The sequence below is a fragment of the Misgurnus anguillicaudatus genome, chromosome 17 (assembly GCF_027580225.2).
Source record: "Misgurnus anguillicaudatus chromosome 17, ASM2758022v2, whole genome shotgun sequence".
Classification (NCBI taxonomy): Eukaryota; Metazoa; Chordata; class Actinopteri; order Cypriniformes; family Cobitidae; genus Misgurnus; species Misgurnus anguillicaudatus.
In genome coordinates this window covers 32,696,855-32,724,042 of record NC_073353.2, presented here as the reverse complement: position 1 = coordinate 32,724,042, position 27,188 = coordinate 32,696,855, and the positions used below count along the sequence as shown (strand labels likewise).

The window sequence follows — 27,188 nt, the reverse complement described above, 5'->3', positions numbered from 1 at the left end:
TGCATCGTTCAACGACTGATAAACAAATCAGAAGTATCATAGCAACCAAAGTGCTCAGTTGAAAAATGCTGGCAAAAGTCGGTGTCCGCCTGGTATTTTAAGCTGCGTTAAATGCTTTGGTGACATTTCTCTACTTCATCTTGTTTGCCCACCTCTTGGATGAATGCTAAACTTAAAGCAATTCGTAATGCCATTCATAAAGGATAAGGCAATACTGTTTTAGGGGGTGTGCACACCAAAGCTTTTAAACAATGCTTTTTTCAGCCGACAGACTGAGAGCTTTGCTGTGCTGCTGTGATACTTCTGCTTTGTTTATCAGTCATTGAACGATAACCAGTTGGTTGTTGTGATGTTTATCCCACCCGTTCTCCAGTGTGATTGGACGATCGTGTGAGAACTGACATGGACAAGCTGAGCTTTTCACCCAAAGTTGCTCAGCGCAGAACGTGGAAAAACCGCAGAGCGCCATCTTTCAGCGTGGAAAAAAACGCCAGCTGCTGGCTTTTTTGTTTCATTGGGAAAAAAATGTATTGGAAAAAAAATAGAAAACATACGCTGGCCGCCATCGTTAAAGCTTTGGTGTGCACAACCCCTAAGGGTTGTGCACACCAAAGTTTTAAACGCGGCTGAGAACGCCTGGAGGACGCCGAGTGCCAGCTGTTTTTTCGGCTGAGCGCCTGCTTTCTTCTGCCGAGCGCCTTGGTAGCTGTGATACTTAAGCTGTGAGCCGTTGGTTGTTGTGATACTTGTCCCGCCCCTCCTCCATTGTGATTGGACGGTCGTGTGAGAACTGACATTGACGAGCTGAGCTTTTCACCCAAAGTTGAATATTTTTCAACTCTCGGCGCTCAGAGCTGAACGTGGAAAAAAGCAGAGTGCCGTCTTTCAGCGTGGGAAAAAAAGCCAGCTGCTGGCATTTTTGAAAAACGCCACGCTTCCATTGGAATTCCAATTGGTGCCGGCCGCCATCGTAAAAGCTTTGTTGGGCACGCCCCCTTAGGGGTTGTACAGACCAAAACTTTTAAACAGGGCTAAAAACGCCTGGAGGACACCGATTGCCAGCTATTTTTTCAGCTGAACATCTGCTTTCTTTAGCCGAGCGCTTTGGTAGCTGTGATACTTGTCCCGCCCCTCCTCCATTGTGATTGGACGGTTGTGTGAAAACTGACAGTGACGAGCTGAGCTTTTCACCCAAAGTTGAATATTTTTCAACTCTCGGAGCTCTGCACTCAGCGCTGAACACGAAAAAAAAAGTTTTTCAGTGCGCAAAAAAAAAAAACGCCAGCTGTTGGCATTTTTGAAAAATGCTAGGCTTCCATTGGAAACAATTGAAAAACATAAACCTTCCACCATTGTAAAAGCTTTGGTGTGCACGCCCCCTTAGAGCTTGCCCATAAGAAGATATATCTTATATTTTGGAACAACGTTTACGCCAGCAGCTTGCCGACGATTCCTAAAATTTGCCCATGTAGACCTTCTCAGCTTGCTTCCTATATGTATCATCACAACTACTGTATACATTTCTAATTATTTAAAGTCTGTGTAAAATCCGCTATTAATTGTGTTCTCAGTTTGTCACACCACAAAAATGTGTTATTAACCAACCAGCCAAATTTGAATGACGAATATATAGGAAAAATAGGCAGGATTCACTGCTCTCAAATGGTGGTGTCGTGTCCGCTGACTTCAAATACCACTATAACCTGAATGAATGCTTGCGATTGTGTTAGGGGCGGGGCCACGCTGGTGGCTTCATTGCATCATCGGGCCTCCCTTTTAACTCCGCCCAAATAATCCTAAACTCAGAAATGTGATTAAAATCATCCAATATTATACAGTACTGTATAAAAGCATTTGTATTTACGAGATCTTCTCTGTTTAATTCTAGACTCTGTACATGGTTCCTGTGATCCTCTCGGTGGCTATGGTGGCAGCGTTTCAACTCTCCGCCTTCACAGACAGAAACAACCTCGGCGCAGTCACTCTTCTGCTGGTGCTATTTGGGTCAGCATACATTAAAGTTCCTTTTACACCAGAGGTTTTCCCGTCCTTAGACAGACATCTCATTAGGACCTCTCAATACTGACATTTCCTTAAGTCGCATAGGGTTTTATAATTGTATTATTCAGCAAACGCAGCATCGGGTCTACCATAGAGCATGTTTCCGCTAATTCAGGTGAATAAAAACCCTCTCTGCTAAAGAGTGAGACCTGCTTGGAGTTTTCCTGGAAGGCCTGGGCTCAGAAGAAATGATTTTGCACGCATTGTCACCCGGTTAATTGCATCACTGAGAGCAGTGCGTGTAGCCGCAGCCAGACTTCTTGAGGCTTCACAGCTCTTGGTCTTCTTTGGAGGGCCCTTCTTAGTGTGAAGTCAGCAGTGCGGTTCTGCTTGTGAGGCCATAAATAACCACACATCACAGCGATCCACTCGTTTTATTCCCATCCTCACTTAATTGCTTTTGTTTAGCATCCTAAAAAGCACAGCTAACAATACACGTATGCAGGCCCACAAACACACACACACTCGCACCGGCACACAAAAAGCACAATACTTTCTACGTTTAAACGCATCCTCTTCCTTGACCCGTTCACCCCAATCACCAAGAGTAATGAATAAAAAAGCAGATCATTCGGCAGGGCTGGAGTGAAGAGACAAAGCTTCACAAAGAGGAAATAGATGAACTCATTTATCTTCCGGGCCCTTAGCTCAACTGGAATATATTTTTGTCTCATCTGACTTTTTTTGTATGCTGTAGCCGTGGTATTGTTGTTTCTTCTATTGTGGTTTGAATTCCTCTCTCCCGCTCACCACATCGATTTTGTGATTTCTTTGCAGCTTTGCCTCCTTCCCTTGGATGTACCTGATGTCTGCCGTATTCAAGGATGCAGAGATGGCCTTCATCGGCTATGTTTGCATCAATCTCTTCATCAGCGTCAACACCATCATCTCCACTTCCATTATTTACTTTCTTGGTCAGCTCAACACTAATGATCTGAGTGAGCGAGTGAGAAGAGCTTTTATATTGGGAAAACTCATATCTTATCCCATGTATTATATTTTGCTTTAGAAAAATAGGCTTTTTATTACTGTTGAGAATTAGTTATAAAGTTAATAAAGTAATAAAAAAATGCTTTGGAAAACATTACTTTCGAGTAAAACATGACCAGGCTAATTTCTTAACAGGTTTTTGTATAACCATGTACAACTAATAAAATCGATAGAATTATGTATCTGATAGAAGATCTCAGTATGTCCTCTAAAACCATCTACCATCTGTCTTTTTCAGAGTGTCCAGAAAGTGTACCAAACCATGAGCAACGTGTTTCTAGTCTTCCCTCAGTACAGCTTTGGGAATGGGCTGATGGAGCTGACACGGGTTGACATGCAGGTCCAGATCCTAAAGGGTTACGGGGTGGACGCCTACAAAGACCCCTTCAGCATGGACGTGCTGGGCTGGATGTACATCTCCATGTTCCTGCAGGGTTTCATCTGCTTTACACTCCGCCTCTTATTTAACAAATCACTCATTCGCAAAGTCAGGTACGGTATATCCCTGAGGCATTGTAGATTTATAGTGTTCGAAACTTTGGGATACAAAAGTGTATATATATCAAGTCCACCAGCGTTATTGTTTTAGCAAAGTTTTAATGACCATCCATATTTATTTTTCGCTCTCTTTATTAAAGCGATACTACAACGAAATATTAAAATGACCTCCTAATTTACTCACCCTCAAGCAATTCGAGATACATATGTCCATCATCTTACAGATGGACACATTTGGAGTTATTTTAGTAAATGTTTTTGCTTTCCAAGCTTATAACGGTAGAAAACAGGGATCAGGGAACAACTTCTGACTTTGAAGCCCAAAAAAGTCCATCCATTCTTTACAGAAGTAATCCACATGGCTCCAAGGGGTTTATAAAGGTCTTCTGTTGGTAATTGATGAAAAATTGAATTGATGAAAAATATCCATATTTTAAACTTTATATATACTATAACTATAACTAATTTCCAGTAACAACGCCATCTTGGAATTACGCAATTTACGACAGTCACTGCGCCACGTACCCATGACAACCAACGCTTACTACGCTAAAACTCTTTTGTGAGTCCAAGTTGGCACCATTACCGTAAGCTATTTATTACAGTTTATAAAGTTTGAAATGGATGTTTTTCTAGCGGAATTGCGTCGATTGCCAGCAGGGGACCTTTGTTAACCCCTTGGAATGGATGGATGCACTTTTTGGGGTTTAAATTCAGAAGTTGTTCCATGATCCCTGTTTACTACCATTATAAAGCTTGGAAGAGCAATGAAGTTTGCTAGAATGACTCCAAATGTGCTTGTCTGAAAGATGATGGACATACTGTATTTATCTTGGATTGCTTGAGGGTGAGTAAATCATAGGGTCATTTTTGTATCCCTTTAAAATACATACAGAAACATGTACGCAAAATGTAAAAAAAGATTGTTTGAGGTGACTGAAGTCCTGAATTCGTTTGATCAGAATTAGAAATGTGAGTTTTAATACTTGACACTTAGCTTATAATTGTATTACTTTTTTAATATTGCATACAATTTTCTGTATTTTCTGGTTGTATTCTAATAAAGAGACAGAGAAATAGTTATATATAGTCAATGTACAATTGGAAAAAACAACAAATCTAATGGTGGAAGACAGGTGGTGCTAATATTTTCAGTAATTTAAAGTTACTTTTTAACGTTAAAATAATTGAGTTTCAAACATTGTTTTTAACTTGTGCACATTTATTTGTCCATCACAGGCGGTTAATCTGTCCTAAGAAGAATGTTGTTCAGAGCTACAGCCCCAATGATGATGAAGATGTGATAGCCGAACGCCATCGAGTGGAGAGAGGAGGTGCAAGTTCAGATATTCTGCAGCTTAACCAGCTCACTAAAGTCTACCAGCAACTAAAGAAAAGAGTTCCGGCTGTAAAGACTCTGTCTGTGGGAATCCCAGCTGGAGAGGTCTGTATTGTCTGCAACATTTATTATTGACAACATTTACATGCAATAGAATATTTTAATAAGTCAACATCAAACTGCATTTGGACTTCTGTAATGCTGCAGATTTCGCATTTATTGTGCAAACATTACAACAGATAAACCAATATACAGTTAAAGGTGCTGTGTGTAGATTTTAGCAGCATGTAGCGGTGAGACTGTGAAATGCAACCAACGGCTCGCCCCTCCCTTTCGAAACGCATAGAGAATGTAGATAAAAATCTCATTCTTAGGTAATAAAACATTTGATTATGTGAGGTCTTTATACACCTATACAGTTATGAATATTATATTGCATTTTTGTTAAATGATTAGTCCATTTTCTTAAAAAAATCCAGATAATTTACTTACCATGATGTCATCCAAAATGTTGATGTCTTTTTTTGTTCAGTCGAGAAGAAATTATGTTTTTTGAGGAAAACATTCCAGGATTTTTCTGATTTTAATGGACTTTAATGGACCCCAAAAGTTATTTGTTTTAATGCAGTTTAAAAATGCAGTTTCAAAGGACTCTAAATTATCTCAAACGAGGCATAAGGATCTTATCTAGCGAAACGATTGTCATTTTGGGCAAGAAAAATAAAAAATATGCACTTTTAAACCACAAATTCTCGTCTTCCTCCGGCTGTGTGACGAGCCAGCGTGACCTTACTTAATTGCGTAATGCCGTGGAAAGGTCACGTGTTACATATATGAAACGCACATTTGTGGACCATTTTAAACAATAAACTGACACAAAGACATTAAAAAGTATCATTCGACATACAACAACGTTGGAACGGTCCTCTTTCTCCACACTTGTAAACACTGGGGCGTGGTTTCGCATATGTCATCCCTGACCTCTTGACGTGATGGCATATTACGTGAGGTCGCGCTGGCGTGTAACAGGACCGGAGGAAGACGAGAAGTTGTGGTTTAAAAGTGCATATTTTTTATTTTTCTTGCCAAAAATGACAATCGTTTTGCTAGATAAGACCCTTATGCCTCATTTGGGATCATTTAGAGTCCTTTGAAACTATAATTTTAAACTGCATTAAAGCTGTTAAATTTTGGGGTCCATTAAAATTTGAAAAATCTTGGAATGTTTTCCTCAAAAAACATAATTTCTTCAAAGAAAGACATCTACATTTTGAATGACATGGTGATGAGTAAATTATCTTGTTTATTTTTTGAAAATTGACTTATTTTTTAAGAGATCATCCTAAAAGTTACACAGTGCAACTTTAAAGCACCATAATCCAAATTTTGCGATTCATCCTAAGATGTCATTTCATTGTCGGGCAAGGTAAAAGCAGAAAAACATGTATTTCCTGAATTATTCAGAATTTGCTAATTAGCATGTGTACACATAATTGCAACATGTAAACATGTTTTATAATTTGGAAAGATAAGTGTATGTATATGTAGCCACCCAGAGGAAAGGCTGTTACAATCACAGTGTTGTTTAAAACGCTTAAAATATCTTGTGCATTATTATTCAGTTTTTCATAGAAGATTTATTATTCAGCTGTTAGGAATAATTGATGAAAGTGTGAATAAATGGAGGATCAATGTCTTCCTCAGTGCTTTGGATTGCTGGGAGTCAATGGTGCAGGAAAGACCACCACCTTCAAGATGCTGACAGGAGACATTAGCCCTACCGATGGCTCAGCAAAGATCCTTGACATTGACGGGTAACATTTATTCCTTAAATACGCTTTCACTGTAGTTCTAACCATGTTTTTGAAGCACTTTTACAAGACATTTGTGTTGGCTTGCTCATAAATCTTCACGACCTATGTCTGCAGGAGAATGGTCGACATCATAGACTGCAGGAGGGAGGGGATAAACATTGGTTACTGCCCCCAGGTGGATGCTCTCGATGACCTTCTGACTGGAGAGGAACATCTCTATTTCTACTCCCGCATCAGAGGCATTTCCAAAAGAGAAATTGACCGGGTAAGGCCACATATGTATCAAAGTCCTTTATTGTCCAGACAAAGGCCACTTTCTTATGAAAGTGACCTACAAAAGTGCAAGTTTTCTTTTGCAATAATACATCAGTGTGGGTTACACAACTGGGCACATGCAACTAATAGGGTTTCGTGATTGGATGGGAGACAACAGAAGAGGGCTTTCTGGAAAATTACAGTAAAACTTTTTTAAGTATTGAATTGTTTCACATTTGTGACCCTGGACCACAAAACTAGTTATAAGCGTCCATTTTTTTTTATTGAGATTTATACATCATCTAAACATTGAAAAAATAAGCTTTCCATTGATATATTGTTTGTTAGGATAGGACAGTACCCGTCCTTCGGATGAGACGTTAAATCTATTTTTTTATTCCGATAAAATTTTATAAAATAGTATCTAATATATAGTATATCCTCTATAGAATCAGCTGTGTCTGGCTCTTTCTCAATGCTTTTTTCTACCTTAAGGGTTTTTTCCTACCTAGGACATTTTCCCCCACAGGTTTTTTCTCCTAAAAGTTTTTTTAACCCCTAGGGAGTCAGCTGACATTGGCTTAACTTAAAACTCTCTTCTATACGTTACATTATTACTACGCTCGCTAGTACGGTTTAATAGTATATCCTCTATAGAATCAACTATGGCTCTCTCTCAAGGGTTTTTTCTACCTCAAAGGTTTTTTTCTACCTAGGACATTTTTCCCACAGGGATTTTCTCCTAGGAGTTTTTTCAACCCCTAGGGAGTCAGCTGACATTGGCTTAACTTAAAACTCTCTTCTATATGTTACATTATTACTACACTCGCTAGTACGGATAAATACGCTTCTTATGTTGTCCACTGATTTTTCTGTGTTTTCTTTTGCTTTTTAAATGTAGAGCTGCTTAGAAACTATTAAACAGTTGTGAAAAGCGCTATATAAATAAAATTGAATTGAATAAACTTGTCTGAGTAATCAAAAGAGTAGTTGGTTGCAAATGGGTTGATAAATTGGTTGCATTTTGGATGCAACTTCGCCTTGGGTTAACTTATAACTTCGGTGGACCAGTTATGTTTTGTTTGTGAATAGCACACCTGCGGTGAGCTACCAACTTTACAAGCATCAAACCAGAATCGATCAAGTAATTCATGCTGATCTAAGCGGCGCTTTTAAGTGGGAAGGGAATAGCCATTTAAACAGATCTCAGGTCAGAGATAGTTCGGTGTTGTCCGGGTACTGCATTTGACAGGAAACGATTGGCTCTGCTTCACATTGATTAATGAGGAAGCTTATTAATCTTGCATTCTCTCAGGACTATTAGGACGAAAGCAGTTCTGTAAAACTCGCCTTTGGCTGCACATATAAAATCTTTATCTGTTTTCCTGAAGGCTAAAACGTAGTGTAAGAAAATGTGTCGTATTAGCAAGCTTTTATAAGAATCAGTCGTGATACTGCGCATACTAAACAGTCGTCTTAAATCGATTGTTATTTGAGCTGTTAGGAAAAGCAAGATCAATTGTATTGTAAAAAACAGATGGTTGAGACTCCGAATCTGATTGTGTGCACTGCGTTTTAAGCTGCCGTTAAATGCATAAACACTTTTATGCTACTGTGGCAAGTTGTTATGTGGCTTGGCAACTATTCAAGGCTAATGAATGTTATTTGGCAGAATTTTGATTATTAGTGTAATTAATTCAACTATTTATTGAAAATGTATGTCTTTTATTATGTTGCTTATGCTTAAAGCAATAAGTAACAAGAGACAGTATATAACGTAGTAAAACTGTGCTTTTACAGCGACTTTGAATCTAGTGCATCTAATCAGATTTGAGTCAGTCCCATCTGTTTGATACAATACAATTGGCCATGCTGTTCTTAACAGCTCAATTGCTAAAAATATACAGAACTGTTTAGAAGATGAATCTCACCGGCTTATCTCTGTTTACTCTTTATTACATCCTGCAAAATATTTTGATCTAGAGCGCTTAGGCTTGAGCCGAAAATATCACCTCCATTAGTTTTCTGGGCTGTGACACGCATTTCTGACATTATGAGCACATGCTGTAACACACACATTTCTCACTGTCGTTGGCTTTCCCTCCTCTATTGTGCTGCTAGGCGTCTCTACCGATGCTTTGGGCGTTAGTTAGCCTGCACAGATAACTCACATAATCATTTATCTAGTGACATCTGGAGGAAACCAAGTAAGTCCCAGATCTTTTAGCAAGACAAGTGACCAAAATAAATTGTAAAAAAAAAAATGAAGGGAGACCCTGTTTGTAGCCGAAAGCCAAAATGAAGATTCTTATCACAGTAAGTTCGGCATGCCTTTTTGATTCCTTTTAAAATGTTTAAAGCAGTGTTTCCCAAACTGGGGTTTGCAAACCCCTGGTGGTTTGCGTGGGAATTGCAAGGGGCTTGTAAGCTTGTAAGTAATTAAATACGTAAGGAATAATTGACGACGGGCCGTTGAATTATAAAAAAATAATGCACACCCAATGTGGTAATGCCATTACACCGCGGGTATGCATAATTTTTAAATAATTCAAAGGACCGGAGTCAATTATTCCGTTTATACCACGGTTACCAAAAATATTGCTCAAGGTGCCTATTTTTAAGACATTTTAAAGGTTTGGCGTGCGTTTATTTAAAAATAATCAACACCCATGGAACATTTCTCAGCCAATTATAATACAGCATTCAGTAGGTCCGTTGTATAATAAATTGTAAATAATAAAAAATCTAAATAAAACACTTACTAACAAAAAATACATTGATGATCGATGCTGGTTTGGTGCTTGTTAAGTTGGTAGATCAACACAGGTGTGCTATTCACAAACAAAACATAACTGGTTCTCCAAAGTTGTAAGTTAACCGAAGGCGAAGTTGCATCCAAAATGCAACCAATTATCAACCATTTTGCAACCAACTACTCTTATGATCATTCAGAAAGTTTATTCAATTAAAATAAATTTTAATTCAATTTATTTTTATAGGGCTTTTAACAATTGTTTAATATTTTCAAAGCAGCTTTACATAAAAAAGCAGAAGAAAACACAGAAAAATCTGTGTACAACATAAGAAGCAGAGTACAGAGGCTAAGTTTAGACCATACTAGCGAGTGTAGTAATAATGTAATGTATAGAAAAGAGTTTTAAGTTAAGCCAATGTCAGCTGACTCCCTAGGAGTTGGAAAAAAATTCCTAGGAGAAAAACCCTGTGAGAAAAAAAGTCCTAGGTAGAAAAAAACCCTGTGCGAGACATAACTGATTCTATAAAGCAAAAAAGCAGAAGGATCTTGATTTGTAGGTGTCAGTTGATGTCATTTTAAATCGGGGTTTCCCAAACTGGGGTTTGCGAATCCCTGGTGGTTCGCGTGGGAGTTGCAGAAGGTTCGTGAGTTGATGAAAGAAATGATCGCTTACAATTAAATAAAAAAATTTAAATATATGATAAAAAATCTAAATAAAACAAAACATATATTTTATTTGTGTAATCTGCATGTCATGTGTCCAGTACACAACACTACAATATGTGAGAGAACTCATACAAAATGGACAGATATGTTTAATGTACCAATAAAAGAAAATTACCATGAAGGTCAAATAACAGGTAATAATAACAATAACTATGTAAAATACTACTAATAAAAACTTTAAAACTAATAAAAACTAAACATTTTTTAAATTAAACATGTAAATGTCCTATTAAACTATTGAAATATTTAAAATATTTAAATGGTATTTCAAGTAAATAATTTAGGTCAGGGGGGTTCAGCTCACAAAAACGTTTGTAAACCTCTGTGTGAAGTGTAATTTATAGGTAATGCGTAGGCTGTGTTTAGCTCGGGGTAGGCCGACACGCACCTTGCCAAAATTTTAACAACGTGTCCGCTCTACACCGAATGCAAGCTCTGTGATTGGTCCACTAGAACCCCTCCCGTAAGGTAAAAAAATATCTGCGTCGCATTTCTTCATAGGCATTTTTCACTTTACTTCAGGCGATACTGCCTACTAGCGGTCTGCATGTGTTATTGCACACAGCTGACGACACAGAAGTATATACGAAAACAGATGAAGCTACGCCATAGGACTCAACTATAATGAGCCCTTTACAGTATCAACCCAGGCTTACTCGCTATACTTACTTCTGCATACATATTCTGCAAAATACATTTCTCCTTATCGTTTAAAACCGGCAAAAATTAAAATTCAGATATTTCAAAACTATTCCTTACATTTTTTAGTAAAGTTGCAACCTTGTTTTAAAATGTAGTAAAACTTCTGCTTTAATAATGATGTTACTCTACAATAAAAAAGGTCACATAAGGAATTGACTGTGTATGAACGCCATCAGTCATCTTTTGGCTACCGGATGTCTTTGTGTAAAAGCTGCTGAGACTTTAAAATTGCTTCTGTGGTTTGGCCCATTAATTTGGATTAGTAGAGGATTCAGAGGAAACGGTTGGTAAATTCTAATGTCTTCGGGGAAGCGCACAACGCTGGCCCGAAAGGATGATCTGTACCGTAGGTGCACATAACCCCGTCAGACGGCCCTTTATGGTTTCTCACAGGTTTATGTGAAGCTATTTAAATTCAGGATGTCTCCTTAGAACCTTTGATATATGAATCCAATTAGTTAAATGAAGGCTGAAAGCATGACATACTCCTTGTTGGGGTCAAATGTCAACAGGCATCGAATCAAAACATTATTCAAAGTGACTCATTACGTCGTCAGGACCACACAGTTAATGTGCTGGAACAACTTGTTAAGCCTTTTTGGGCCAATTAGTACTTTGTTGATATCAAAAAGACAGTGAATAGAATTATCAGAATCGTAGATGCAGAACATAAATCAGTAAATGTGTGAAAAAATAGCCATTTTTTAAATATTACTAAGGCATCGTACCGATATTCGATTACTTAGAATGGAGATTTTAAATTAATATTTCAATAATTTAATAGCACATTTGCATGTTTAACTTAAAAACAATTATCTGTTTTAATGTTTTTATTAGCAGTATTTTATATAGTTGTTATTATTATTACCTTTTATTCGACCTTCATCTGGTAAATTTTTTTTATTGGTACATAAAACGTATCTGTCCATTTTGCATTGAGTTCTCAATTTTCTCACATATTGTAGTGTTGTGTACTGGACATATGACATGCAGATTACACAAATAAAATATATTTTTTGTTTTATTTAGATTTTTTATCATATATTTAGATTTTTTTATTTAATTGTAAGCGATTATTTCTTTCATCAACTCACGAACCTTCTGCAATTCCCACGCAAACCACCAGGGATGGAAAACCCTAATTCAGAAAGACATCTACTGATACCTATAGATTATGATAGTTTTGCTTTTCACTCCAAGTATTTTGTGGTGAAATCCTAAAAGTGCAGTCAAATAAAAAAAATTCTTAGTATTTTTGTCTTGTTTTCAGTAAAAATATCTAAAAATTCTTAAATGAAGATGCTTTTTCTTAATGAGCAAAACGACCCAAGAACGGTACATATGAAGCAAAAAAATCTTGAACATTTTTCTTAAACACTAAATTCAAGAAAAATTCTAGAAACATTTGCTTACCCCATTGTAGGGCCCTATAAAATCCGTTTTATTTTTTCCCAAATTCCGTTTTATTTTTTCCAAAATTCCGTTTTCTCCGTTTTAATTTTTGCAAATTCCGTTTTATCCGTTTTAATTTTTGGCAATTATATGTTTTACCCTTTACTTTTATTTTAGTCATAAAAAGAGTGTGCCTTTAATGTTAATGATTAAAATGTAAATGATTTGGGGGAAAAACTGGATAACAGGATTACTTAATGACTATAAAAGATGCATTTACACACGCACATACACACGCGCGCGCACGCGCACACACACAACTCAATTCAATGCATTGTTTTTTTAGTGTTGTTGCAGGAGGCTACAACAAGGTGTCAACGCAGTGGTGCCTTCAGAAGTGCCTAAAACACATCAATCCAGCGAAACGCGATCCATATTTTATACACAATCGCTTGAAATGCATATAACTTTACAAACATACACAGGATAGTGATCTGACTTAGGACAGCATGAGCACGCAGCGCTTTGCACGTGCGAGCGAAAGAGAGACAGAGAGCGGCGCCATGATGCAGATGATTGTATTTTAAATGCGAGGGATAGTTAGTTTGCCTCAGCTTGCTTGAAATGCATAAAACTGAACAAATACATGAGGATTTGTGTTCGCACTTCGGACAGATGCGTGAGCGCGTGCACGTGAGAGGTACAGTGAGACAGGCATGGATGAGAGAGTGCATGTATCTTTGCGCTCACCGTGAACAGAGTGTTGACTAAACTTCCAAAATAACAGTTCTCCGGTCACATAAAAGTCATGTGAGACCTGCTCGGAACTAAGTGCTTAGCGTCGAATTTCTTAATTTTTTCGCTGACAAAAGCAGAGTCGTGGAGAGCCGCTTCGCCATGGTTTCAGTGTTTTGGAGGAGGTCTGAAACGACGGGAGGGGGCCTGTCGCCCAGATTTACTTCCCCCGGTCTGCATTTCCCCCCAGACATACGTTCGTCTCCCACACAAAAACATAATTTTATTCAAAATATATAAAATTCCGCAAAATTCCGCGTTAATACTAGATTCCGTGTTAATTAGCCAATTCCGCGATTCTGTCCGCGATCGCGGAAATTATAGGGCCCTACCATTGGCAGATTTTTTTGCTTGTTTTATGCACAAAATCACTTAAATTTGATATTTTTGGTCTAAAACTAGACTAATATTCTTGGGTCGTTTTGCTCATCAAGAAAACCATCTTAATTTAAGGATTTTTGGAATTTTTTTGCTGAAAACAAGACAAAAGTGCTGAGAAATTGTTTTCTTGAAAATCATTTTTTGCTGTGTATTAGTTTTGCTCAGAGTTAAAGTTGCGAATTTGACTGTAACCGTCATTAGTCAACTTTGGTGCACGATTCATCTGTTAACATTTGTGCTCCAGACATGAATGATATATCAAATTGTACGGCTTTCTGAGAAAAGCTGCGCTCTGTTCAAAACAATGTAACTTACCTGGTGGATGATAAAATTAGTTAATAAAACAAATCCCACAAACTTACATTGAAAGAGTCACAAATGTCATACCTTGTGGGATTTATGATTGGGCAGCAATTTTCAGCAACTCACTCAACAAGCATTTCCATTTTTTTTAATTTTTCAGGTTGTGAACTATCTGCTGAAAAAGATGGAGCTGAATTACCACCGACACAACACAAGTGAGAGCTACAGTTGTGGCACACGTCGAAAACTTTCCACGGCTCTTGCCCTGATCGGAAACCCTCAAATCCTTCTACTGGTGAGCACAAAAACACATCCACCTGCTCTTTTACACACACCATTCCTCAGTACAAATGCAAATGACTTGGCATATGTTGTGAGTATTAGCTCCGAGGCCTTTAAATGGGTAAAATGCTAAACGCCTCTGAAATGCGTTGGTGTGCTGTGTTCAGCCCAACTCTCACAGCACATCAGTTATTCTGACCTGACGTAAATTCGTTCAGGATTGCATTTACCTGGAGAGTATGTGGGTTTTGCATTTGGTTCTGTAAGATGAAAAAATATTTCACTTGTTTTACTCCCTCTTTCAGGATGAACCCAGCTCTGGAATGGACCCACGATCCAAACGTCACCTTTGGAAGATCATCCAAGAGCAGGTGATGGGCAAATGCGCAGTGGTGCTGACGTCACACAGTATGCTTGGTTCATGGTATTCCGTACACACTTGCTTTAACTTGACCCATAATGCTTGTTACTTAAGTTAAGTAGATTAATTAGTATTAAGTAAATAATGTTATTTAAAGGGATAGGTTAACTTTTTCTCATTTTCTCATCCTCATATTGTTCTAAACTTGTATGATTTGCTTTTTTCTGATGAACACAAAAGAAGATATTTTGATAAATGATGGTAAGCACACAGCTGATTGTAACCATTGACTTCCATAGTAGGAAAAACAAATATGATGAAATTCAACGGGGACCGTCAACTGTGTCCTTACCATCATTTATCAAAATATCTTTTTCATCATTTATTACAATATAATATTTGTTCTCCTACTACATTGCAAAAAAATGACTTTCTTACTTAGTATTTTTGTCTTGTTTTCAGTAGAAATATCTAAAAATTCTTAAATTAAGATCCTTTTTCTTGATGAACAAAATGACCTAAGAAAATACGCCTAGTTGTTAGACAAAACATTTACAAATTAAGTGAATTTGTGCTTAAAACAAGCAAAATTGTATGCCAATTGGGTGAGAAAATTTAGCTTGAATTATTTTTTTCTCACCATATTGGAGGGTAATTTTGCTTGTTTTAGGCAGAAATTCACTTAATTTCACTTAATTCATTAAAAAACTAGACTTATTTTCTTAGGTCATTTTGCTCATCAAGAAAAAGCATCTTAGTTAAAGATTTTTTTAGATATTTTACTGAAAACAAGACAAAAATACTAAGTACACTGCAAAAAATGATTTTCAAGAAAAAAAATTCTTAGTATTTTTGTCTTGTTTTCAGTAAAAAAAATATAAAAATTATTTTTACGCCCCAAGAAAATAAGTCTAGTTTTTAGACCAAAAATATTAAAGTTAAGTGATTTTGTGCATAAAACAAGCAAAAAAATCTTTTGCTTACCCATTGGCAGATTTTTTTGCTTGTTTTATGCACAAAATCACTTAAATTTGATATTTTCAGTCTTAAAACTAGACTCATTTTCTTAGGTCATTTTGCTCATCAAGAAAAAGCATCTTAATTTAAGAACCCTCAGACACTTCCACTGGAAACAAGACAAAAATACTAAATAAACTGCAAAAAAATTATTTTCAAGAAAAAATTCTTAGTATTTTTGTCTTGTTTTCAGTAAAAAATATATAAAAATTCTTAATTAAGATGCTTTTTTGATGAGCAAAACAAATGTAAGTGATTTTGTGCACAAAACAAGCAAAAAAATCTGCCAATGGGGCAAGCAATTTTTCTTGAATTTTTCTTGAATTTAGTGTTTAAGAAAAATTTTCAAGATTTTTTTGCTTACCCCATTGGCAGAATTATTATTTTTTTTTGCTTGTTTTATGCACAAAATCACTTAAATTTGATATTTTTGGTCTAAAAACTAGACATATTTTTTGGGTTGTTTTGCCCATCAAGATAAAGCATCAAGAATTTTTTTCTTGAAAATAATTTTTTTGCAGTGTAGTTACAAAATATTAAAGAAATATATAGCACACCCTTGAGTGCCTTATTGCTTTTGGGGAGTATGACTTATAGTAAATCACTAATTTACTCTTTATATCTCTTTCCGTCTCAAAATTGCACTAAATCAGATTTAGCTTCCCAAACCTAGTATCAGCATCTACCGTACGACCACTTTTATAAGCTTTTATAAAGAGATTTTATCACTACATGATGGTCCTTTTGATCTTTGATCATAGTACGTTTCTGCAGATTATCGTTTTACTGATTTATGTTTGTTGTCATGTAGTATGGAGGAGTGTGAGGCTCTGTGTACCCGTTTGGCTATAATGGTAAAAGGAGAGTTCAGATGTCTCGGCTCCCTGCAGCACATCAAGAACAGGTCAGTGGTTCTTCTTATACATCAGTTTTCCCCTGTCAAACCCTTTCTTTCACATCTCTTTTGTTTTCCACACTCATTGATGCTCCACAGTCTGATGTCTCCTGCAGACACTTCATAATGTTGTCCCTGGTGACATTATAATCTGTGTTGATCTGACAGGTTCGGCAAAGGATTCACGGTTAAAATGTACTTAGCTGAAGCCTCCTGTGATGTCGATATGATCAGTAACTTCATGGAGCAAAATTTCCCAGGCGTGTGCCTAAAGGTGAGAAAACAATATAGAGCACATCAAAATAAAGTGGGATTTAATATTGCATTTAATATTAGAAAATATTTTTATGGGATGCTGATGGATTGGTTATTCATTTTTTTTGTCCACAAAGGACCATCATTCCAACATGGTCGAGTATCACGTGCCTGCTGCTCCTGGTGGCGTGGCCTCCATCTTTAACCAGCTGGAGTCCAACAAGGCTGTACTGCAAATCAAACACTTTTCGGTCAGCCAGACCACACTGGATGAGGTGAGATACATTATTTTGGGCCGATCAGGGCGTTTGGAGGAAAGAAATAAGATGAAGTGGCAATGTGGAGATTTAATGATTATCTTGCTTTGCCTCCTCAGGTTTTCATTGACTTTGCTATGGGGAAGGAAGGCCCAGACGCACAGGAACTGACTGAAGGCTCGGACATTGACAGTTTGGACTCCTACGACGCTTCTAACACATAAACTACTCGATTTGCACTCAATGGCACACAATGAACCATAAAAAAGAAATTAATTTATACATATAGGAACTTTAAACTATGTTATGTCTTGGTGTCTTGTATGAAGGGCAAAAAAAGCATTTTTATTTTTTTTTAGATAATGAAATCTCCAAATATCTTATGAATAATTATTGAAGAATCATATTTTATTCAATTTTATTTTATATAGCACTTTTACAGAAAAGCAAAGAACAACAAAAGCAAGGCAGTTTTTTAATATAGTTGGAGTATTTGAAGTTACATTATGTAAAAAACGAATAATTAATATGAAGGATTTGTTACTTCTTTTTTGCTCTTCCAAACATTCTTGTTTCAAATTAATAGACATGCTATGAAAGTATTTTTCATTATGGCAATAAATTATTCTCTATTGAAACCATACATTTGTATCACCTTTAAATAAAATAGGTCAAATTATCTGCAGAAACTCTACATTATTTGTTTACATGCTGTAAAAGCATTATCTGCTATAAATTCAATAAGTAGCAGTAGTAACTTAATTTAAAAACATCTTCCTAGCTCTTCTTAATTTTCTTACTTTTAATAATTTAAATGAACAACCAAAATGTGTTACTCAACGCTGGGATGAAATATGTATGCAGTGAGTGAAGATTTTATTCTTAAATTGCTGGCTACATTAACGCTGAACTTCTTTAGGGGGTTCATATAAATCACAATGACCTTTTTGGTTCCAAGATATAAAATGATTCTTCAATATCTGCACATCTTGACTCTCATTAATAGTTTCTCTGAAGGCACATCTCCTGAGCGTGAATATACTGAATATTTCATTGGCTCTTCTGTCTGCTTCAAGGCACGGTTCCTCTTTTAAAAATGTACCATGCTTATTTTTACATTAAAGCTATTTTTCAAATGCAGTTGTTGAGCGCTTGTCTTATTGAATTTACTGCAAATGGGTCTTTATATCATAGGTTCATGTCTGCAGAATATAAAGGCCATTGAGAGAATAACATTATTACTAAAGTAAGGAAAACAATAGCTATTAAACTTAACTGCTGAACAGTATACATGCAGTCAGAAGAGAAGATAGACACCTTATCAAAAACACAGAGAATTGGGTACTATCCTTATCTCCTTATATCGAATGCACCATATGTTCAATCTTAACTATTATTCAAAATTTTCATTAGTAGTCCTCAACTTAATTTATAATGTGTATCCTAGATTATGATTCTCTTGGGCCTGGATTATCGAAATTTCGTTTTTTCATACATGTGGGAATGGCATAAATAAAAACAACTACACACATTTTGTGCCAGAAAAGCAAACTGTTAAAACTATCTGTGCCAACCCCCATACTGGGGCTGGTTGGCACAGGAGCACAACATGACTTTAATGATGAATAACAAAATTTTGGGAATCATTTGTGAACATTAAATGTATCTGATGATTAGCTGAGACCTTAACCGTACTGTTGTTACTGGTTAGACTTTTTTAACATATAACATGACTGAGAAATATAAAAGAGAGTAAAACGTGTGCCAACCAACCCAGCTGTCCCCTACAAGACAGAATATGCTTTATTTTTGCACAGGCCTACTAAAGGGTTAATGGTGCCACATGTTGATCAACAGTAAAAATGAAAATTTTACCTTTTTGCAAAAGGAAAAACCACAATAAACAAGAATGCATGATTATGGGTCTGCAATCAAAAAATGTCGTTATAATGGTCAATGGGGCAAAAACATTCACGAACAATAAATGAGGGAGAATAAAAATGTAATTTGATGCTGCACAAAAACTAAAAATGTATCAAAGCTAACGCTTTTACCAATCTGTAACATGCACAAGACTGTGAAAAAGGTTAAAAAAAATCCAGTCCACAATCACTTTTTATATTGAAAATAAGTCATTTTGTGTTTTTCCCCCAAATCAGTGACATCACTTATAAACTTGGCAATTAATGAGTTAAAATCATGGAGTTCAGTACTGAGGTTTATGCTATATATATAAGAACATAAGACTTCAGTTGAGATAGGTTATAGCCACTTTTAACCCTTATGTGTTGTTGGGATTGTTTTCATCCACTGTGAGGTTTTTTGAGTCTTAATTTGGCCACAACTTTCTCTGTGTTTCAGCAAATTGAAAGGTTTTGCTGACAAATCTTATATTTACACATATTTAAAAAAAAAAATGCTTTGAAATTTTTCAAAAACTCAACAATATATTGTGAGCAAATTTATAACGACATTTATGCGAGGCACACACACGCACACACAATATGCTTTTATTATGGAGTTATACTCCATAACTCAATGTATAAGCCAGAAACTATGCTTTGTTTTTGCATAGGCCTACTAAAGGGTTAATGGTCCCACATGTTGATCAACAGTAAAAATGAAACATTTGACCTCTTTGCAAAAGGAAAAAACACCAACAATCACAAATTGCATGATTATATGGTGTCATGGCTCTGAAATCAAAAAAATAGAGGGAGTAAATGGGGCAAAAACATCCACGAACAATATTTCAAAAAATCTGATGCACAAAAACTAAAAATGTATCAAAGCCAATGTTTTACCAATCTTTGACATGCGCAAGACTGTGAAAAAGGTTAAAAAACAGTCCACAATCACTTTTTATATTGAAAATCAATCATTTAGTTCCCCCCCAAATCAGTGACATCACTTATAAACTCTTATAAAACACATTTTACAGCTGTTTAATTAAGTGGATGGTTACAGTATATCCACAAAAGGGTAAATTTGAACAATGCACAAGAGTTAAATGGTAGCTTGTTTTTATATAGTATAAAGGGACTACAATATAAAGGGGCATACAGCAGCATTTCTTTCTTAGTGTGAATTCTGTCAATGTTTTTGAGCACAAAAGTTTACAGATATCCTAAATATTTACATTTTTATACCAAAAGCAAATATTGTGTTAAAACTAACATTGAATAGCATTAATATAATCATGTTTACATCAAATAATTTAACCCACAACAAAATTCATACTTTTTTATTGCAATATTTTGAACAGTAATATTCAAATAATTACAACATCAACATTGGACAAAACACAAGATCCCACCCACTTTTTAAAACCAGAAATTGAACACTCACATTTTCTTTAATTTATTTATTTATTTATTTTTTCATTTCAAGAACCAGAACATTGCATACATACAAGAGGATTACAATGTGCTTATTTAACATTCAACATAACAATGGATAAAAAAATAAATAAAAACAAATAAATTAACACCAACATGGGGATATTCTACAATAATTCAATAAAAGAAAATGTTTCAAAAATTTTATATATTCGCTTTGCTTTTTTATTTTTTAGACTTTTAATAGTTTCAAAATAATTTCTTAATTCTGTTCTAAATAAAATGCTGTTCGGTTTATTGTTTGCCCATTTTTGTTTATGGATGTGAAATTTTCCATATATAATCAATAAGTTGATTAACAAGTCTTTCTCCACACAGTTACTTTTATAATACAAAATATATCCTTACCAGATAACCGAATTTTTATTTTTGTGAGTTTAAATATCAAGTATTCCACATCAATCTAAAAAGATTGAGTAAATATACATTGATAAAATAAATGTTTTATGGATTTTTCTTTGATTTAGCGCATATCACTTGTTGTCAGAGCGCCGTCAGTCAAATCCATTCCACTTGAGGAATGCACTAATAAATAAAACTCCGTTTCGTGTTTCAGCTACAGCCTTCCATATTGCTGTTCTTTCCTCGAATCCATTCCACTTTCCTCATTTAGAGTCCATATAATTTAAACTCCATTTCGTATTTTCCAAAATTTACTACGTTCGCCTGCTGCACTCCGTGAAGAGATACAACGAGGTAAACAACGTTTTTAGCCTATAAAAGCATTTGTTTAATTAAAAGGCACTAGAATAAAAGTAAACGGCATATACTCCAGCACATGTTTATATCAATATACAGACTTTTATTTAACTTCATAACTAAAGTTCAGTTGACCAATCAAAGCGCATATTCGTTACACCACACCCCTTTGCTTTCCGGTTGGCGCCACCTGCAAAATATGTGTTTGGTTTATTGTCACGGATCGACATAGAGCTACAGTAACAGTGGATCAGGACAAGAGAGAGGCTTTGGCCGATTTCAGATCGCTGCTGTTGTGTTTAACATGGTAAGTGTGGTGTTACTTAACAGACTGATATGTTACAAATACCTTAAATGGTAATATTTAATTATAGGATTGTAAACAGAAGAGATTATAGTGTAATGCAATCTTAATCAGGTCTAAATAAAAGCAAACCAGCATAATATTATACACCGTCTATATAAGCAATACAATTATTACTTAATCATATGGTTTTATGCATGTTGCTCTTGATCAGGCCCATATTATGAATAGCACACATGAATAATAAAACTGTATGGATAAGAAATGAATCTCTATATTGTAATGTGTATTTAATTTTGTGCCACATTTGTGCATGCAACTCTTAATCATGTCCACATCACCATAAATATTGAATTAGTAAAGAAGCATAATATTATATAAACTATTGATAAGCAATCATTTTTAAATAACACAACACTATTAAATCTATATTATTGTGTGTAATAAAATTATTTATGTAGTTAATAATCATTCTCTAATTCACAATATATTTTATCATATTAACATTTGTGTGCTATAAACATTAACAATTTTAATAAAAAAATATAACCGTATGTAGCATGCAGTGTTTATTATCTAATGCAAATCTATTTATAGCATTAATCCCCTATGACACTCATTATGAATATTAATCAAGTAAATCGACTAATTAAATGATTTGCAATGCAAATGTTGATGAGTTGCATATTATTAAGCAGTATGCGTTGTCTATTAAATAATCAAATATGTGTTTAGTAATTCAGGTCATGGTCTGCATTGTATATCACATATCTCTCAGTGTTCTGTATATGTCAATCATAAAGTATACATGACATGTCATCTGCTGTATACTGTAGGAATTGTGCAAGACCTAATGCTGAAGAAGGTTGCACTGTGTGTCATAATCCTGCTTGAGTAAAAGACATTAAGATCAATCGAAAACTTAGAAACAACAAGGCAAGCAACTTTACCGCAAGCTGGACTCCCTACTCAACGCATCAGATGTCTCGGGTAAGATAAGACTCTGACACCATGACACAAAGCAGTCAATTATGACCTTAATACATATATATTATTATATCCCTGAGTGTAAAGCACTGAACACTGGACGATTTGAATTGAAATGTCTTTTTTCTCCACACTTAAATCCCTGACTGAACTTTGAGCATGTAATGACTATAATTATGCAATGTAATTATCCATAGTGGTTTTTTGCTGAGGGCTGAGTTAATGCCGGCTGATGTTGCCGTTGGTGGAGATGTGTGCTGTCTCACAGACAGGTTTTTTGCCCCGCGGGTCAGGCCGTTTAATGCCGGAGAGAAGATTGAGTTGGTGTAGAGTTCACGCTGGGTCACTGCTGCCGGTGCTGCCATGGCATCAAAGACAAAAGATAGGCAGGGGACGAGGACTGCTGCAGAATAAATGTGCTTTTTTACACATTAACACGGTACGGGTTTAGCAGTGCTGAGATTATAAGGTTAAAGTTAGGAAAAATATTTAGCCACAACTTAAAGTCCCCATGAAATCTCAATATTTTTTTACTTTTAGGATTAATATGTTAAAGGAATATTCCATTTTCTTAAAAGAAAAATCCAGATAATTTACTCACCACCATGTCATCCAAAATGTTGATGTCTTTCTTTGTTCAGTCGAGAAGAAATTATGTTTTTTGAGGAAAACATTGCAGGATTTTTCTCATTTTAATGGACTTTAATAGAGCCCAACATTTAATACTTAACTCAACACTTAACAGTTTTTTTCCACGGAGTTTCAAAGGACTATAAACGATCCCAAACGAGGCATAAGGGTCTTATCTAGCAAAACGATTGTCATTTTTGACAAGAAAAATAAAAAATATACACTTTTAAACCACAACTTCTCGTCTAAATCTGGTCGTGATGCGCCAGCGCGACCCCACGCAATACGTCATGACGTCAGGAGGTCACAGAAGACGAACGCGAAACTCCGCCCCAGTGTTTACAAGTGTGGAGAAAGAGGACCGTTCCGATGTTGTTGGTTGTCGAATTATTTTAATTAATGTCTTTGTGTCAGTTTATTGTTTACAATGGTCCGCAAATGTGCGTTTTATATATGTAACACTACCCATTTACGTTAGGTCGCGCTGGACCGGATCTAGACAAAAAGCTGTGGTTCAAAAGAGCACATTTTTCATTTTTCTTGTCAAAAATGACAATCGTTTCGCTAGATAAGACCCTAATGCCTCGTTTGGGAGCGGTTATAGACCTTTGAAACTCCGTTGAAAAAAACTGTTAAGTGTTGAGTTAAGTATTAAATGTTGAGCTCTATTAAAGTCCATTAAAATGAGAAAAATCCTGGAATGTTTTTCTCAAAAAACATAATTTCTTCTCGACTGAACAAAGAAAGACATCAACATTTTGGATGACATGGTGGTGAGTAAATTATCTGGATTTTTCTGTTAAGAAAATGGAATATTCCTTTAAGCTTAAAGGATTATTCCACTTTCTTAAAAAAATATTTAGATAATTTACCCCCCATGTCATCCAAAATGTTTTTACTCACCCCATGTCATCCATTACTTTTGTAAAATATTTAAATTTGTATAATTTTATTTATAAAAATTAATATATTATTGCATTATTCTTATTTGTTAAATTAAATGTAAACTGCTAATAAATGTAAACTGCTATATTTTATACTTTTAAACCACAACTTATCGTCTTGCACTATCCGTCATGTCAAAAAGGTCACGGGTTACATATGTGCAATGCACATTTGGGGACCATTTTAAACAATAGACTAACATAAAGACATTAAGTAATATCATTCCACATGCAACAACGTCACAACGGTCCTCTTCTCCACACTTGTAAACACTGGGCCGGTAGTTTCGCATACGTCATGCTTGACCTTTTGACGTCATAGCGCATTACACGAGGTCGCGCTGGCGCGTCACACGGCTAGTGCAAGACCAGAAGTTGTGGTTTAAAAGTCCATATTTTTATTTTTCTTGCTGAAAATGACAATCGTTTAACTAAATAAGACCCTTATGCCTGGTTTGGGATCGTTCTGGTGTAATAATCAAGGCAATGATATTAAGCAGCGCCTGAACATAGTCCTCTGCTATTGAAGGTAACCAAGGGGACTATTTTGGGCAGTTCGTAATATCACTACGCCTGCTGCAGCCATGTTACAGCAGTCCTTGATTATTATGCCAAAATGAGAGTATAGTTCAATTCAATTTTCAATTCAATTTTATTTATATAGCGCTTTTCACAATACTCAATTGTTTCAAAGCAGCTTTACATTAATAGAAGCAGTAAAAGCACAGAAAAACGACAGATAGCATAACATAATACACAATAGCATAAGCAGTCAAATTTGCTGCGGCTATGACGCGACATTATGAGCGAGCATATTACTAATGTAACGTCGAGAAGAAGAAGCTAAGTTAAGCCCAAGCAGGCTACCTCCCCGGGGTAAAAAACCCCCTAGGAGAAAAAAAACAAAAACCCCGGGTTGTTTAGCCGAGGAAATAAAAATAAAAGTCCTAGGAGGGAAAAACCCTTGGGAGATATACATGTATATACACACATATTAACGGATAAGGAGCTTAAGCGGAGATTAAGCGGAGATTAAGCGGAGATTAAGCAGAGATTAAGCAGAGATTAAGCGGATATTAAGCGGATATTAAGCGGGTCCTGCCGGTGGTTGTTGGTCAGGCATCAGCTGGGCATCACATTGAAGGACGACCAGTAGATCAGAGGTGTGGCGACTTCCACATCCACCGGAACTGGGTCTGTTTGTCCCATTGTCCTCAGGGTCAATGGGACCCAGGGACGAGACAGGGAGAGAAAAACAAAATCATATTAGCATAGGGGCCGTTCACATGTAATGCAAGTGTCACACAGTGATGTGGTTGAATCAGCTTAGTTTCAGACAGACTAACTATTGCGGCATAATTATATTATCCACAGTTGAGGATTTTGCAAATTGGGGGCCCACTGCGATGGTATATATGGTAACTAGGGTCACCTTCCGATTTTTAAGAGAAAATGAAACCTGTCGACCCGTTTGACTAAGGCCTGTAACCCCACTGTCGTCGTTAATGCAGGTTCAGTGGCAAACGGGTCTATATTGCATACTATTTACAAGATCACGAAAAAACGCCAACATCGCAACCTGACCATACGTGTCTACCCGTTTGACTAAGGCTGGAGGCCCCACTGTCGTCGTTATTGCAGGTTCAGTGGCAAACGGGTCTGTATGGCATACTATTCACAAGACACAAGAAAGCGCCAAAATCGCAACCCGACCATACGTGTCAAGTGTAGTTCCTAGCCATATCTGCCTAAAAATCGCAACTTTTAATTTTCTTTCGGTCTTAGTACACAATGTAACTACAGAAGAGTCAAGTTTTAAATAGGAAAAATATCGACTATTGGTTATTTTTAGGCGCGATGCTAATGGTCTAATCAGATTCAATGGATTATGCTAAGCTATGCTAAAAGTGGCACCGCCAGGCTCGGAGTTCGTCTGAATGAATTCCAAAACGGTAAAAATCAATTGTTTAACTCTAGGAGAGCTGGAAAATGAGCATTTTCAAAAAAAGTGGAGTGTCTCTTTAAGGATATGTCCAAAGTCCCTTTAGGGAAGCCACACCACTAGGCAGCCATGTTAGCAATGGCTCTGGGCAGTTATTGCAGTCATGCAAGACTAAAGTCCTATCTACTTGAATGTAGAAAGACAGATATCTCTAAATTCGCACACTTAAATCACAATTAAAGTTTAAACAACATATTTCTGACCAACAATTAAAACTGACATTAAAGGAATGCTTCAACCAAAAATCTAAATTACCCCATGATTTACTCACCCTCAAGCAATTTGAGATACACATGTCCATCATCTTTTAGACAAGCACATTTGGAGTTATTTAAGTACATGTCATTGCTCTTCCAAGCTTTATAATGGTTGAAAACAGGAATCAGGGAACAAATTCTGATTTAAACCCCCCAAAAATGCATTCATCCTTCACAGAGGTAATCCACACTGCTCCAAGGGTTTAATAAAGGTCTTCTGTTGGTAATCGGTGCAATTTTGTAAGCAAAATATCCATTTTAAACTTATTTTAAACTTTATAAACTGAGTCTTGGACTCAAATGATTCACAAGATAGTTTTAGTGTAGTAACCATGGTTGCCATAGGTACGTTGCACATTGACAAGATATGGATTTTGTACAATACCGATTACCTGCAAAAGACGTTTATAAATACTTGGAGTCGTGTGGATTACTTCTGTGAAGGATAAATGCACTTTTTGGGCTTCAAAGTCAGAAGTTGTTCCCTGATTTCTCCCATTATAAGCTTGGAAAAGCAAGGACATTTATTAAAATAACTTCAAACGTGTACGTCTGAAAGATGATGGACGTATGTATCTCGGATTGTTTGATGGTTAGTAAATCATGGGGTAATTTTGATATTTGGCTGGAGTATCGGTTTAACTGAGGCTCAAAAAAAAATTTTTTTTTAGGTTGTTTCAGCTACTGCGCATGAACACAGGTTGGCAAGCAGCTCACGTGACTGTACAGAGCACCTCAACTAGAGAATCATCAGTATTTATCGATTGATGATTGGTTCTCTTAACTGAAAGGCGGGACTTTCCTTTGTCAAAGCAGACATATTAAGCATTGAGTTGTCCCTGTATAGTAGTGCTTAAAGGAATAGTCTACTCATTTTCAATATTAAAAT

The 27,188-nt window shown here is 36.1% G+C and overlaps 2 protein-coding genes across 2 annotated transcripts in view; both read left to right on the top strand.

The window, feature by feature from the left end:
- abca12 (ATP-binding cassette, sub-family A (ABC1), member 12) overlaps nt 1-18,212 on the top strand; it is a 105,919-nt gene extending 87,707 nt beyond the window's left edge. Inside the window, exons 66-77 of the mRNA XM_073854620.1 lie at nt 1,889-2,004; nt 2,839-3,002; nt 3,294-3,543; nt 4,789-4,993; nt 6,593-6,702; nt 6,817-6,967; nt 14,172-14,306; nt 14,599-14,706; nt 16,487-16,575; nt 16,735-16,840; nt 16,959-17,096; nt 17,198-18,212. Of these exons, the coding sequence (XP_073710721.1) occupies nt 1,889-2,004; nt 2,839-3,002; nt 3,294-3,543; nt 4,789-4,993; nt 6,593-6,702; nt 6,817-6,967; nt 14,172-14,306; nt 14,599-14,706; nt 16,487-16,575; nt 16,735-16,840; nt 16,959-17,096; nt 17,198-17,302 (1,677 nt within the window). The 3' untranslated portion in view covers nt 17,303-18,212. The remainder of the gene's footprint in view (nt 1-1,888; nt 2,005-2,838; nt 3,003-3,293; nt 3,544-4,788; nt 4,994-6,592; nt 6,703-6,816; nt 6,968-14,171; nt 14,307-14,598; nt 14,707-16,486; nt 16,576-16,734; nt 16,841-16,958; nt 17,097-17,197) is intronic.
- Nucleotides 18,213-21,147: 2,935 nt separating this feature from the next.
- bard1 (BRCA1 associated RING domain 1) overlaps nt 21,148-27,188 on the top strand; it is a 44,148-nt gene continuing 38,107 nt past the window's right edge. Inside the window, 2 exon segments of the mRNA XM_055215979.2 lie at nt 21,148-21,482; nt 22,316-22,469. The gene's annotated coding sequence lies outside the window, so the exon portion shown is untranslated.